Consider the following 16,604-nt stretch of genomic DNA (forward strand, 5'->3'; position numbering starts at 1 on the left):
TCGCTGATTTGAACAAGGGATGATTAGAAATTTGGACCTTACAGGGGTTACATCTTACCCAAAAAATGGTATCCAAAATTTCAAGTCTAGCTTTCGTTAAAACCAGCTTTTGGGTTATTTACCCAAACAACGATACCCAAAAATTCTAATGTTATGCCTTGGTTAAAAACCACCTTTTGGGTCATTGGGTGCCCAAATTTAGCCAGTTTTGGGTTGTGATGGACGCACCATACTGGCATTATTAAATAGTAGAGTAGTGATGGACGCACCAAGCATGTGAGAGCCATATAAGACGGAAACGGCAATAAAGACCGCGATTGAGAAATTTTAATGAGTTGCACGTGATTGTCACGTGATCAGAAGTAAAATAAAAATTGAACAAAAGAAAAAATAACGAAGCCACTGTAGGCATTCCCTCCATTTTCTTCTTTAAAATTCAATGAGCTCTCTCGTATTCATAACCCATCTCCAACCAGATCACATCAAGCACGAATGTAACACTTTTTGCTCGCTCCTTTCTCTCGGTAAATCAACCATCTTGTGCTCTTAATTAGCTCTTGTAGTTTCAATTGATTAATCAATTAATTTTTTTTTTAATGTTTTGATATTCAGTTTTCATCCAATCTTATTGTTATTTGCTCTTCCAGTTCCAATTTAATTTAATTTGATTTTTTGGTATTTGATTTTACCATGTATGATCGTTCATTTGGTTATATGTGCTTTCAGATTGTCTACTTTGCTCAAGTTCATTTGGTTTGGGTCTTGATTTTCAATAGAAATGATGCATTTGGGTCTTGTTTATATAATGGGCATTTGATTTTGGTACGTAGCATTATAGTATTTCTAAAAGGCTTTATAAATTTTACTCTTCAAATATTTATTTGCTTATTTATGTGGTAAATAGAATAGTGAAAAAGTATATTATTTTTCAAAAGACTCTTCAAATAGAAATGAGTTAATATTATTTTAATTAAAATAATTATTTTTTTAAAGCAAAAGTCAATAGTAATTAAAATGCTTATCTCTCTTTCTCCAACAAAAAGTAATAAAATGTAAATTGAAAACAGAGAAAGCAACTCTCCAAATTTGAAGATAAATAATCATTTCTTATTTAAAGAATCTTAATTGAAGTGTCTTTTGGAACCTTAAATGCTGATGTGGCTCTTCAAATAAATAATAAAATATTATTTGAAGAGTTTTTTGGTGATGTTCTTAATTATTTATTGTCGTGTCAATTTTGATTTATTTACATTCAGTGCGGATGGTTTTTATTGTGTAGAAATGGAAAGTGGGGAAGAAGTCCACAAAGTTCAAGAACTTGATGAGGTTGAGAATAACAACTTAGAAGAAGATATTGGCAAATTCAGAATATTGAAACTGAAAGAGAAGATCGCAACCCTTCATCATATAAAACAAAACCCATCACCATGAAAATCAAAAACCAAAATATCAAAAAAAAAAAACAAAAACAAAAATAAAGCATACTTTCCATTTCTGCATGGTGAAGACAAGAAGATATTGGCAGTTGAAGAACATGCATGGTGAAGACAAGTGAAGAAACTAGAATGGTGTTTGATGGGTTTCGTTTTAGAAGATGCATGAAAAAAATCTAACAAAAAAGCTTTAAAGAAAAAAAAAGGACGAAAAAGATTGAATCATTAAGTAAGTTAAAAAAGATATGATTACTAAATGGAGTAAGCCATTTTGACACTTCTTAAATTACCAAAGATAAATTAATTTATATTTTTATTTTGAATCAAAATTTTTAATGAAACATTTTAAATAAATGTTTCTTTTAACAATTTTTTTAACCCACCTAATTTAGTGATCTATATTTATATTTTAATTTTAATTTTTTTTCCTTGAGAAATTTATAGAAGTTTAGGGTGGAGAAAGAAGTCATGTAATATGAAGAAATTAATTTAAGATTTTAAGATTTATATGCATTTTATAAATAAAAACTTAAAAGAAGGGTGAAATTTTAAAGCAAGATGGTTGGTGACTTGGTTCCAATTTGCGGGATTATTTTTTATAAATTAAAATTCAAAAGAGATTTTACGAGAATTTTATTTTAGATGGGGTGTTAAAAGCTCCACTCTTTGTAAATAACAAGCATGAGATCAGTTGATTCAATGAAAGTTAAAAACTTTCTATCAAACAGGAAAAAGGAGAAGCAAGCATGAGATGAAAGCAAATTGTGACTTTTTTGTCTTTGAGGCCTTGCTGCTCTATTATATCATTCAATAGGTCCAATGATTGACTGAGTCCTGGTCCCATGAACCTTTCATTGTAATTTATTCTAAATTTAAAGAACAGCTCCAGAGCCAACTATCTTATGTTGTGCAAAATAAAAATAACGAGTCTTACTATAAAAGTAAGAAAGCGAAACAAAAGGTACACAAAAAAGAAAATGATACTAAACTAGCGGACTGGATTATTAATTTCCACAAGGAATTTAGAATATAGCTTAGTTAAGAGATATTCCTAGCCAGAATGCATGCCCAGATCAGCATCTGTTGCTATCACAAGCATTTTTTCACTCAAAGTTGCCACTTGCCAGTTGCCGCTGCCTCTCTTCTCGCTGAAGACTAGCGCTCTGACTCACTACTGCCTCTAATTTAACCATGTCACTGGATTCGTGCTTCTTTCTTTCTTTGAAGCTTTTGGCTGAAAAAAGAAAGAAAGATGAAGCACCTTTACAAACGGTGGCCACATATCGACATTAATCCTGTATATGGTACATGATAAACACAAACGGGCTTGGCTACTGGCTGCTGGCTGCTGGCTGCTGGCTTGTGGGGATGCATTGCCGCCTCAGGACTTTTTCTTCTCTTAAAAGTTATATCAAATATAAGTAGCTTAATTTGTTCACAGACGGTCCTGAATGCTGACTAATGACGTTTGTTGAGCAGTTATGTCTCTAAGTTTGAGAAATGGAAAGACAGAGGATGGCATAACACTATATCCTTTGATTTCATGACTTTGATTGATCAAATCAGTTGTCTCAAATAATATAATTCGTTCTCAAAATTACAAATTTATATTTCAGGTTGAGGTAATGAGTTATGATAACTTTAGCCGGGCCCCTGCAACAGAGCAATCTGACCGAGTGATGGGTGTCTTTGTGTCAACTTTATGGTGGTGTTGTCAATTTGCAATCTTTTTCCGTTGCAGACCCGACCCACACACGAGACAAGTAGTAGAAAACAAAAGTAACACAACAATCTTCATAAAACAGTGAAAATTTTAACACAAATTCCTTTCAATTTCAATGTCAATATGAGAGAGAGAGAGTTAAATCGGTACTGGTTTCAAATTCAATCATTTTATGTCATGGGGCCATGTTCCACAATTTTTCTTCAGAATTGGTCCTAGCCTTTCATCATAATTACTTTACGTCAAGCCAAAAGAAGACCAAAGTGATGCAAGTAGGGTCAGTTGGCCATGGCTGGCCCATTCGGAGCCTGAGCCTGAGACTGAGCCACTGGGCCATATGACTAATCAACTCAGTGGGGGGCATGGCCGCGCCCTGCTGGGTGGCCTGGCCACAAGAATGCCTCCCGCCTGGAGTCGAGGAAACTTCGTCCCAATCTTAAACAGTGAATTAAATGATGCTTGTGTAGATGGATAATTAATAATATAGAGCATGGCCCGGACCCAAGAAAGTGAATCAATTATCATCCGACATCAATAGGCGGTTGGATGATGAATGTTCCGCGGTAATCATTGACCAGTTTTGACCCCACTGCCATGCTTTCTAGCTTTCGGAATCAGTTGTTTGTGATGAGGCAATCCCAATCATGCATGTAAAATACATTTCCTCGTATAAACAATACATGTAAAATACATTTCCTTATATAAACAGTATATACATGGGACTCATATACTGTTTATGTGAGGAGATTTATCTTACATGCATGTAAGATAGGAGATCCTTGTGATGATGGGCACAATCAGACAGCACGCAGTACAAAAGAAAATTAGAATCGATCATAAATCGCTTCAATTCACAAACTATAGGTAAACCACAGCTTCCTGAGTTAAAAGTGCCCAATGCCTACAATTTGGTTTAGCCATTAAGTTCATACTATAAATTCTTAAAACCACAAGCCTAGAAGGAACCAGATAAAATTAAAAAATAATAATAATAATAATTAGATAGAAGGAGTTGCTGCAAAGCCTCCTACTCATCAACTTGCTTTAAACTCCAGCACTTGACTTGCCCCGCTTTGTTTTTGTCTTCACCGCCCAGGTTCAACTGCTGATTACAGAGATGGTATAGAGGAGGAACTTGCAAGGGCTGAGCCAACCACATCGTCGCATAGGTTTGCTCCATCAGGTGCCTTCTTGTTCTCAGCTATAGGACTGCTCCCTGAACTGCTATTTGAAAGTGAACAGAAAGTTGACTTCTGCAAGACACCTGTAGGAGAAGATCCCAATTGTGGACTGCCATCCCACCCTTCTGTTAAAAGGTTTAGAGCCGAGTTCTTGCAGGCATTCACATTTTTACTGGTGTTGGCTAAGGCCTCTCCTAAAGGACCTCCCATAGAACTACCCCAAGATATCGGTATCCAGTTAGTCTGCTTTTGGTTTGGCTCACCAAGGTCACCATTCATCCCCAAACCAGTATGCATAGGGTCAAGCTCCCGAGATAATTTTAGTGGTGATAGTGCAAGCCTCTCATGGGTGGGAGAGGATGAGGCTGATGAGAACTCCGGAGGGGCCATGGGGATTGACATTGATAGCTGAGTCCAGTCTGATTTAAGCTCCTCCGGCCAAGTAATGACAGAACGATTCGACTCATCCTTGGGCCAGTCATCAATGAATTGCCGGAGAGGATTCTGGTCTTGTGTTTCTTGGTCATTGAAAGCTAGAAATGACTCATCATAGCTTTTGGAGTTCAAGTATGAACTCCGTTGAGAAGGATTAAGGAGGGAATCAGAGGAAACAAGTCCAAACACCGATTGAGAGGATTCTTCCCATGGAAAATCTTGTTTTGGAAAACTGAAAGTAGATTCATTAGGCTTCAGGTTGATGGTGGAAGACATCATGGAAAGGCTCCGAGAATCTTGCACTCTGCCACAGATAACCTATTTGCTTAGCAGAAAGTAGTATAAATATTTATGATAAAATGCAAGGCATAGGAAAGATGAACTCAAAACCAAGCAAATGACTTTGTGTGTTACTTTCATAATGGCCTTATCCAAACCTAAAATTAGTTTACAACAAACCAAAACAACACAAATTCTCCTAGAAACAGAATCTTAGGTCAAAACTACAGGACAAGTCACAGTCACCAAAGTGAAATGAAATGATTGGATCTCCTTTAAAAGCAAGAAAAAGAAAAAGAGTATACTATGCAAACAGTTTTAAATGCAGGATCATCTTCAAAGTGCATAACCCTATAATGAGAACTAAACAAATAAAGAGAGTTCAAGTTCAAAACTGTTATTTTCCACCTGCTGACAAGAGCGTCTGCGGAAGGATTGGCTGCAACCGGCTGCAAGTTTTTTAACTCGTGCTGACTAATTGCGAGGCTGTTAGGCACGCCGCCATTGGCTATTACCGATGTTGACACGGACGAAGTAGTCGGAACCACCTTTGAATTAGAATGGCCAGTCTGGCCTTCCACAGGCTTTCTTGAACGGTGGCGGCCCCTGTTTATATGCCTTTCACAGTACTTTTGGTCTGTAACAGCGTCCCTTGAGCACCGCCATTTCTTTCCATCTGTCCGGCGACACCTCCCTGGCTCGGGATCAGTGTTGCCCGAATAACCAAGATGAAAAGTGCCCCATCCATCTACATTTATGTACAGAAGAATAAGTTCAAAAATAAAAAAGTTGAGCTTTATATCAAACCCAGAGTAACTTTTATGACTAAAATCACTTTCAATTTCTGCTATCTCATATTTTACATGGAGCTTTCTAGCAAAGATCAAGAGAAAATGCCTAGATTTCCTTTTAAATTTAAGGAAGGAAAATCTTAGCAGAAAAATTAGCCGATCACTAAAAAAAAAAAAATTCATTTCAGCATTCATGCACAACAAAAACCAAACCACATCAGCCTCCTCCAAAACTCCTTTTTTAATTAATAAAAATTAAAAAAATGGAAATAAAACAACAGCATTAGAGCATATAGCGGGAGATCAGTAACTCATGTGTGATAGGGAGCTTACATGAATTGGAAGCATATGATGCAGGGTAGGGCAAGCCAAATGGATGAAGGGACTTTTTGAGAGGAATGAGCAAATTGGATGGTACCGGCGCATTTGATAGAATGTACTTGTAGATCAAGGCCTGGTGTTCTAGCTCAATCCTCTGAGATGGGGTAAATGGTCCTCTAGCTCCAGAAAAAGACCCATGCATGCTTGCATTCAAGCTTCCATAACCGTAACCTGTAAAAATGGTACATAAGATAACTTAGTAACATTTATAGAAGCTGCATGTCTAATCAAAAGATTTAATTTTAACAAGGTGAAAAAGTCATTACGCTAAAAAGTCATTCCAAAGAGAAAGAAAACCAAACAAGCCTTAATCGCTAGTCCTACTGATTTTCCTACCATTCCTTGCTCTTTACCCCTTTTGTTTCTCCAAGCCAAAGTAAAAGAAACCCAGGAGCGTGCAGAGGAAAGGAAACCAAAAAAAGAAAAAAAAAAGGCTTTTCTCGACAAGACTCGAAACTAAAAATCTTATTTAAAAGAAAAAAGCCAAGGAAAAGACCCTCCACACTCAACAGTAATTGAAACCAAAGACACTTACCTATACTAAAAATCCCATTTTTAGCACAGAAATGCGACAAAAAAATATCCATCTCTAAAGACACACATTTGTACCACCCCACCTCCCAAAAAAAAAAATAAATAAAGACAAAAAACAAAAACTTACTTCAAAAAATAAACCAAGCAAATAAAATAAAATAAAATAAAATAAAATTTGGACCAATAAAACACATACCTGTATTTCGAGTGTGAGCAGAAGAAGGTAAGTGCTGGTAAAAAGGAAAGGCTGTGGCTTGTTGTGAGCTTCTCTCCATTAAAGCAGTACTTGTAGTGAGGAAAGGAACTTGCGATTTGTATGAAGAAAAGCTGAGCATTTGCTCATGGTGTTGGTTGCGAGTATTATTATTATCAGGAGACACAAGAGAATTAGATCTCAACAAAGGGGTGGGTTGGTGCAATGTCAATGTTTTGGTGGCTGAAAAATCAACAGTCTTGGGCATTTTAGAAACAGGCTTGTCACCTTCATCAGGTTCAGATCTTTCTTTCTTGACAAACCTAGAACTAGATCCAACAGCCTTCGGCATGGTCTCAGGATAGATTGAGAGCTGAGATGGAGCTCCGTTTTCAAGACCCGACAGACCCTCCAAACCCAGAACCCCGAAATCCATATTGGAGACTCACAACACAATCTAAACAACCTCCATATTAAAGCATCAGCAGCTCATGAAAGTGACACTCAAGTTTCAGCAGCAGCTAAAAGCCATAAACAAAAGAGTTTCGAGAAAGAGAAGTGCACATCTTGGAATGGTCGGTGTGTAATTACTGTGTTCAGCCCGGCTTTGAGATGATAAAAAAATAAAATAAAAATATATATAAAACTGGAGAGAGAAGCGAGGAGAGAGAGAGAGGAAAGAGGAGAGTTGAAACTTGAAAGTGAAGAGAAAGAGGACAAGACAAGGCTAGTAGTAGTAGATAGTATAGCAGCACTCATAAGCGCACACTTCACAACTCAACTCAACTCAACTCAAAAGCCTTGCCATGCTAGCTTATATTTATCCCTTTTTTTCTTTTTAAAAATTAAAAATAAAATTTTAGTCATTTTCCGGATAAGTTCAACTTATAAAAATCTCCCCAAATTGGGTCTAGGATTTTCTTCTTTCCTCTTTGATCTTTTGCACTTTTTGAGGGAGTGCTTAAGATTTTAGTTTACTAAAAACTTCCCCCTCAGTTAATGAAAATGACCAAAATTTAAGGCAACGGACAAGTGATGCACAACTATTTTAGGCTAAACATAAATGGACATATAATTATATTCGTAATCTTGATGTGGGCACATCGCTCCACGTTTCAATTGACAAAGTAAAATGGTTACTATAACATTATTAGAGAGTTTTTAAGTTTATTCATTGAAATTTCAAAGTTGGAAAATCTATATTGTCAGTTTTAGCATGATTTGGTTTGCAATAATACTTAATGGTAATTACCATCTTAACCATAAATGATATAATTTATTTGGCATTCACTTCTAATGCGTATAAATTTTATTGAGAATTATAGAGGTATTCATTTCTAATACTGGGGGAAAAATATAAAATTTTATTTTGAAATTTTATTGTCTTTAAGGATATAATATGAGTAGTTGATGATGTTTTTAGTTTTATGATAAAAAATACTAATTTCAAAATCTTTTTTGTGTTAGTATAATTTTCGGGTTGTTTTGTAATTGCTCCCTAGTGTTAGGGGATTCTAGTAATAATCATGTGATTTAGCTTTTATTGATTATCTATCATTTTTTTTGTTATCAGAAGAAAAAAAGGTCATGTGAAGTTTTCATAAACACTTCATTAATCTGAAACAAATTAAAATTTTATTTTCAAATATGTACACCTTTTGATGATGCTTTATTTATTCTTCTCCCATTTTCTCTTTTCAACTTTTTTGTATAACATCCTTCTTCCTAAAAATATATAATATGTTATTTTTAGTTCACTCCGATTTCATAAATTAAGCAAAAATTAAAACAAAAAATAGCATAAAATGTATATTTTTATAGAACTACGAATAGAGGAAATATAAAACTCAATATAACATCATATCAATATATATTTGACAATAATATCCTTAACGGTCGTATTGAAAATTTAATAGATGATATTATCTTTAACAGTCGTGTTGAAAATTTAATAGATGATATTATCCTTAACGATCTATTTTTTAAAAATCGTTAGGAGTGAATATTTTTTGGAAAAAAAGGGTATCTATTAAGTTATTCCCAGTAATAATCATAAAAGCATAATATCATAGGAAAATTTTGAATGAAATGCTAAATTTTATTTGTACTTATTTATTACAAAAATAAATCAAAGATAAAATGAATCTTAAAAATGAAAATGATTACAGCCATGTTCACATTAGTTGAGAAAAGAAGGCACAACATCTATAAAGATAAATTTACAATGTTCTAATTAAAAACACAACAATCACTTTAAGTGTTATTGAATTGACTTATGGTACCAAGATTTATTCAACACGTTCCATAAGTTTTTAGACAACAAATACTCAAAGTTCCTCAAATTCATTGTATTAAATAACCTTTCAAACTATGAACCTCTATTACATGAGAAATTCTAAAATACCTCAGATATACTACAACCAGTTAATGCGTGCATGACATGTGTAGTTGAATTTAGTACAACCACCACTTACATGATGGTGGTTCAAAATAAATATATACATATCATGATATTATTTGTTTATTGTATGATTGACATAATACCCTAAATATATTCTAAAATTTCTCCTATTACATTTGTATTTCTGGTTACCCTTTTAATTTAAAGTGGGTAATTTTTCATTCGGAGAGAACATTAATTTCGATGTTTTGGACTGAAAATTAATGTTTTCTTTGTCCCCCCAAAAGAAAAAGTAAAAACGGATTGAAATAGGAATAGAAACAATCTCAAGGGTGAAATAGCAAATATTGGGTTGTAGGTTCATTTAAAATTGAAGAAGGGTGTAGAAGTAATTGAACAGCAATTCACTGTTGTAGAATTTTCTTTGACTCTTTAATAGAGCATTTGTCCTTTAGCGTAACGGCATCCCTCAAGTTACTTTGGGTTCTGCAGTTTACAAGGGGGTCCTTACAGCGGTTTCATATGTAGGACATATCTGTCGCTGTCTATGGCATGGCTAGTGGCATGTGGGTTACATTAGCAGAGATGTGAATGCCACGTGACCCTTCCCCAAATCCACGTCCAGATACTTCTTCTCATTAATAATAATGTTTGGGATCCTTTGGTTTGTTCCAACGTGGTTCCAAAATTGGGACTTGTTACCAATTTTTCGTTTTATTATTAGATAATAAATCTTATTATTATATTATTGAATAGAGAAACCTTCTTAAACTGTGGTGGGTTTAGGTACGCGATGAGACTTGAGAGTTGAGGACACTAGTCTTCAGCTCCCTCGCCGATGTCACGCGACAAATTATCGATTCGTAACTGCGGTGGCTGAACTGAATATACCTCTCGTATATCAGTGAGAACATGTATTTTTCTAAACATGAGGCGGAGGTCTTACTTTTAGTTAGTTTTGGTAGATTGTATTCAAATAGCCAATAATATTTTTGCATTTACAATTTGCATGAATTTGAAGATGATTGTGGTCATATACATATATATACAACTCATGGTTTTTGTAACAGATTGTTGCATGCATGGCCTTGAGGCCATGTGAAGGTTTTAACTCATGAGTTATTTCAACAGACAAGTGGTGTGCATGCATCAGAAAGGTACAAAACAATTACTTGCAGATTGGGTGGGCGAAATTTGTAAGCTTCTTGAACTGACTGAGATTTTTTATTTTTTTTTTCCCTCCTTCTTTTGGCCCTTATTGAAACCTTCTTAAACTGAGATTGAATTAGGCACGGAAGGGTGTTTGAGATTGACAAACAATGATTGAGCAAGGCCACTGTGATTAGAGAGCAGTTTTAAAGAAATTAATATAAGATTCAACTGTAGAAAAAAAAGGTGCATATGATTAATAAAACACCCAACAACTTTTTATTTCCTAAAATAAAGACACCAAGAACAAGAGAATATTATGTACAACTACATGTCATGTGATCTATAGACCAATCAAGAATAATTTTATATTGAGCAATGTTAAATATTTTGAAAGATTTATTATACATAAGGTGATATATTCATCTAGCAACAAATAATCTTTCGCAATATATAAAATAATTTTTTTACCATTTTACCATTCATATGAGTATGGCTTTATTTATATATTAGTCCTTTGGTTAAGCTTTTGGAATTGTTAACATTATTATTGGTTAGAAAAATAGCTTAAATTTTCGAAACAAATTTAGAGCCGGTGATTTCACACAATTAAATTATAGATAAATTAACATCATTGAATGCAACTTTTAATTTTAAATATTTACCACTAAATGGTAGTTCCAAATTTAGGTTAAGATAATTGAATTTAAATATATTCAAATAAATGACATAATTTGACAACATAGACAAGTTAAAACGCGTCTCTCACCTAGATTTATTTTTGGTAGGTATCCATTGTATTCACCCAAGCTCGAATGTCACATGTCCCTTGACTTATGAGTCCAAGTTTTCTCTTGGGTATGTTTAATAGTAAAATATTGTAAGTTTTAATCTACATCTAGGCTGAGATATAGTAGAACCACCGTCTGTAAAATATTAATTAATTTGTTAGATTGTTGGTGTTCAATATTATTATTTATTGTAAGCAGAATAAAAGCCAACTATAAGCGTACCCTTGACTCAACTTTTTCCATGTACAAAAGAAAGCCAAAGTATAGTGGTTCAATTAATTTTCGTTGGATATCAAGTAATGGCCATTGGCAGATTACCATTAACTAATACATTGACGAATGAGAGTAAATGCAAATCGGGCCTTGGGGTACCTAGTCTAAGTAACATAGGTTGTGGAAAAAACGAGAGCAGATTTTATTGCCTCAAGGCAAAAAATGCATGTGCCTTTATTAAGCTATTAAGACAGTCTTTGCAGAGGAGTTGTCTGAAAATTGAAAGTCGAATCGCAGTAAAAGGTGCTCAAAGCTTATGTTGATAGACTCCGTGCATGTAATGTCGACCTATAATACCACTTCCATTAATTGTGCATTAATGTATTTTTGAAAATTTGATATGTTGTCGTTTGCATAGTGCCGGTTTCCTGCCGATTGTTTTAATGACAAGCATTGCGCATGAGAAATTTCTTTGGTTGCTTTTCTATTGTAAGTTTTGTTACCACTACATTTATTTTCACAAATGATTTGACTATGAGATAGATGTGCATATTGAGAATAATCAAGAATGCCTTCACATGAAAGTTCATTTGGCTCTTTAATCTTCACCACTCTCCTTGATCGTTATATCTCAGTTTGTTATAATGGTTTTGTGGTTCTTAAATCCAGTTGTGGAGTGGAGACTTTTAAGGTGTTAGTTTATTACGAAAACTTTATGGATGTTTGACGAATATTACCAATTTTCAAATTAAAAAAAAAATATTTGATATCATTTTTAAAACTTAATTTTTTTTTCAGTAGAAATCTGTGAGAAATAATTACTGGATCTACTAAAGTCAATATGCCAAAAAGTTAAAAACAAACCTAGCCCCTAAAGATAACTTGGGCTACTTTCCGCCACCGCCATAAGAATCGATAAATTTTCGCATCCACCCACTTTTTTCAATAACTACTAACTTTAACTGTTTCGATTATCATTTGAATTAAATTGGCTGTAAGTACTAAATTACCCATTTAATTCAAACAAATTTAAAAAATGAAATTTTTTATAATAAATGAAATATATCATTAAAACAAATAGGATTAATTTTTATTTTTGTACTAACTTATTAAAATAATTAAATAAGTAAGTATGTATAACAGAACAATAACAACAAATATCAAACTCTAAAATAAAACCTAGAAGTTTATTTTCTTCTTCAAAATAAAATAAAAGTAAAAAAAAAAAAAAAAAACACATTGCGAGCATCAAATTCCATTCCCCTCATTTACCAATTTCCACCATAGCAACAGAACCGAACATTTTTTCTGAGAGCACAACAATAACGATAATAGGAGTTTCATTTTTTGTGCATAATCAAAATAATTTATTCTAAATAAAATCACCCAAACTTAAAAACAGTAAGCAATATCATGCAAACCCAAAAATAGTAGAGTGGTGAAGATTAAAGAAGTAGGTGTGCAGTGCAATTTCTCCATTCTTATGGGGTGCTGAAAAATAACCCAAATAAAATTGTGAAAATGGATTTGATATTTATTACAAAAGCTCAAAATGATATTGAGGTTGAGTTTTATCAAAATCAACTAAAGTATTTTTACATATTTTGAAAAAAAAAATGAATTGTAATTTTTTTAATGTTATTTATATATTTATTGAAACCTTATAAATTAAGATCATGTCATGTTAATACGAATTTTTTTATCACATGGATAAATGAGAAAGAAAATGATTTACTATCTAACTATAAAATAGTTACTTTAATAAATAATAATTTCATTTATTGTTTAGTTTACATGGCAATAACGATATAAGCAACTTATGGATATTGTTTAACTTAATTGATAAAATATATTAAAATGATCCTACAAGAGGCAGACTTAATTTCGCACCAAGCTCACATGAGTAGAAAATAGAATGAATGTTTTTTTTTATATAAAAAAATGATGAGCAAGTAACAATATAAGAAACAACTTGATTTACTTTCACTTTGTAGATAAGAAGAAGAAAATAACATGTTATTGGATTTTTATTTTATTTTTTAAAAAAAGAAATTTAACGATGTAATGGGGAATTATAGATTACACTGATTCATCTGAAAACGTTTTTCATGCAAGCGTGCGTGTAGCTTGTGGGTTGGATACGGGGTAGGGTCAGCGTAGCACAAAACACATTCCGTCCCCGAAATATAAATTGAGGTGGATGCGTCATGCATGACCCACGATTGATCCATTTAATTTCTAAAATATTCAAATTTATTTATTTTTTTTCCTTTTATTTTGGACAGACTGTGGTCAACAATTTTAACATGACCAAATTGCAGTTTAAATAATAAAAGAATCTGATAATATATTAAAATTAGTAGATCTAACTCGAAATAATTTAATGGAGTTTTAAAAGACAATCGACGGGACAAGAGGATCTCATGGGATGCGACGCGACAAGAGGATCTCGGCCTCGGGCAATAATAATATAATTAGGGTTAATTTTGTCCTGCCCCCAACTGTTTCAACATTTATCGTCACGCACTCATATGTTTCGAAAATACTCACTCTACACCTAATTTCGTTAATTTGACCGTTATGTTTAACGGAACTATTTGTAATTTAAGTAAATATCCGAAATACCCCTTATCTTGAGAATTAGAGAAAAATAAAATAAGATAAAATATTAATTTAATAATTAATATTTACATTAAAAAATTTTATTTAAAGGTAATTAATAATAATTTTATCAATTAAATTATCAAATAAATTTAATTTATCATCATCAAATAATATTTAGGATATGAATTTCTAAATTTACCCTTTGACCGTTAGAATAAACGGTCAAATTAACGAAATTGAGTGTGGAGTGAATATTTTTGAAACATATGAGTGCGTGACGAAAAATATTGAAACAGTTGGGGGCAGTACAAAATTAACCCATATAATTATAAAAACCAAGGATGGGGTAATTAAGTCATTTGGGTGAGTCAATTATTTTTGTACTGTAATCAGAATCACTTTTACCAGCGTCCTTTGGGCCCGCGGGGGTCCAACTCTAGGCCACGTGATCGTATATTCTAAAAGATTTTTTTTTTTTTTGTGATTTTGAATTTCACAATCAAACAAGCGACACAAAAGTGATGCATTTGTCTTAAAGCTTTTTAATTTTATTTTTTAAAATTATTTTTCTGGCTTCGGTCAAAAAACATAAGGAGATTGTGACCTTGAGAAAGTGATTGATGACATAATGCTCCACTGGCAATCCCGACATCCATTCCCAATTTTATTTAATATTTTACTGAATTTTTAGTATCTCTGCTCATCTGTTTAAATTACTAAATCAATTTTTGAATGGCCTCAAATTCATTTAAAATAAATAAATTATTGGAATTTGTTAAATCTTTCTTCGAATCTCTTTCCTGAGAAAAATTATGTAATTTTTTTTAATATAATCATGATAAAACTTCTAATAGCCATTTTTTTTAAAACTATTCTAAAGTATTGCTTTAATTATTATATACGGTTACAGTATAACCTCTATAAATTAAAATTTAATAAATTAATAATCTCTATAATATAATATTTTTTTACGGTCCCAACTTGGGTCCTGAAGCTAAATTAATAATTTCGATAAATTAATAAGATAATAATTTTTCAAAAACTCCTATATAACTCTATGATCCCATTTATATCATAAATTAAAAATACTTTGTGTTTGTTTATATAGACAATAATTTTAACTTAATTCATTAAATCCATTTAATTTCTAATTTAGTTCATTGGATATATGGCTTAGCTAAATTATGTAAATACATGAATGCTCTTTAATTAAGTAGATAAGTAGTCAAATTCAATTGATACGATTTAATGAAATTACATTTATTTTAGTTCATTGAATACACTTAGATAAATTTATGTAAATACATGAATTTAGTTAATCAAGTAGATAGGTGCATTAGATAAATTAGTTCAAATTCAATTAATATAATTTAATAACTAACTTTTAGTTTAGTTCATTAAATACACTTAGATAAATTTATGTAAATACATGAATTTAGTTAGTCAATTAGATAGGCACATTAGATGAATTAGTTCAAATTCAATTAATACAATTTAATAACTAACATTTAGTTTAGTTCATTGAATACATTTAGATAATTTTATGTAAATGCATGAATTTAGTTAATCAAGTAGATAGGCACATTAGATGAATTAGTTTAAATTCAATTAATACAATTTAATAACTAACATTTAGTTTAGTTCATTGAATACATTTAGTAAAATTTATGAATTTATTTAATCAAGTATACATCATTTATTTAAATTCTATTGATTATATTTGTAAAATACAATGAATTTTCAGTCAATTAAATGTTAGTTCTTTGTACTGTGAACAAACTCTATAAATTAATAAATTAGTAATTTATCAATTAATTAATATCTCTCTAAATTAATAAATTTCTATGGTCCCGACATTATTAATTTATAGAGGTTATACTTTTGAATATGATAGTTATGATCAAATGCTTGAATGAAAAAAATGACTAAAAAATCTTTGATTGAATATTTATTACAAACCCTATTTAAGTTTGGGTAAGATTATTCAACCCCATAAAAATATTTCTTAGATCTATTTTTTAATGAAAATTTTTCTTACAAAAAAACAACCTCTAATAAAGGTGAAGATGCAATAATTTACGAGAATAAATTCAGTTAAGGTATTTGTTAAGTTACATAGTCATGTAACTTACATCAACCTAATATTTACTACCACTAACGAACATTTAGTTTTTGTTATTTATATTTTTATGTTACATGATTATGTAACTTAACAAGCACCGTCAGTTAATACTAACATACAAACTTTTTATAGTAATGGGATGCTTATCAAACGGAGATCTTAGATGAATGAATACTGTGTCATGAAATTAAACAGAATTTTCAAAACAAAGAAACAAGGAGATTACTTTTCAGTTTGCCGAGGTCTCCAACACGAATGCAAACAAATAGAGAAAAGGACAAATAACCCACCTTTTGAGTTTCACACACAATAACCCTACTATTTAAGTTTTACACACATGTACGTTTACTGCATCTTATTCGTTTATTGCTTGC

At 32.1% G+C, this 16,604-nt stretch overlaps 1 protein-coding gene across 1 annotated transcript; it reads right to left on the minus strand.

The window, feature by feature from the left end:
* Positions 1 to 3,972: 3,972 nt before the first annotated feature.
* LOC18037144 (growth-regulating factor 1) lies at positions 3,973 to 7,726 on the minus strand. Its single transcript, XM_006426072.2, has 4 exons — positions 6,954 to 7,726; positions 6,176 to 6,394; positions 5,460 to 5,799; positions 3,973 to 5,076 (listed from the first exon to the last, which is right to left on the minus strand). Exons 1-4 carry the CDS (start codon positions 7,384 to 7,386, stop codon positions 4,266 to 4,268), a joined length of 1,803 nt encoding a protein of 600 aa, XP_006426135.1. The 5' UTR covers positions 7,387 to 7,726; the 3' UTR covers positions 3,973 to 4,265.
* Positions 7,727 to 16,604: the final 8,878 nt, after the last annotated feature.

Source organism: Citrus clementina, unplaced genomic scaffold (genome assembly GCF_000493195.1).
Source record: "Citrus clementina cultivar Clemenules unplaced genomic scaffold, Citrus_clementina_v1.0 scaffold_7, whole genome shotgun sequence".
NCBI lineage: Eukaryota > Viridiplantae > Streptophyta > Magnoliopsida > Sapindales > Rutaceae > Citrus > Citrus x clementina.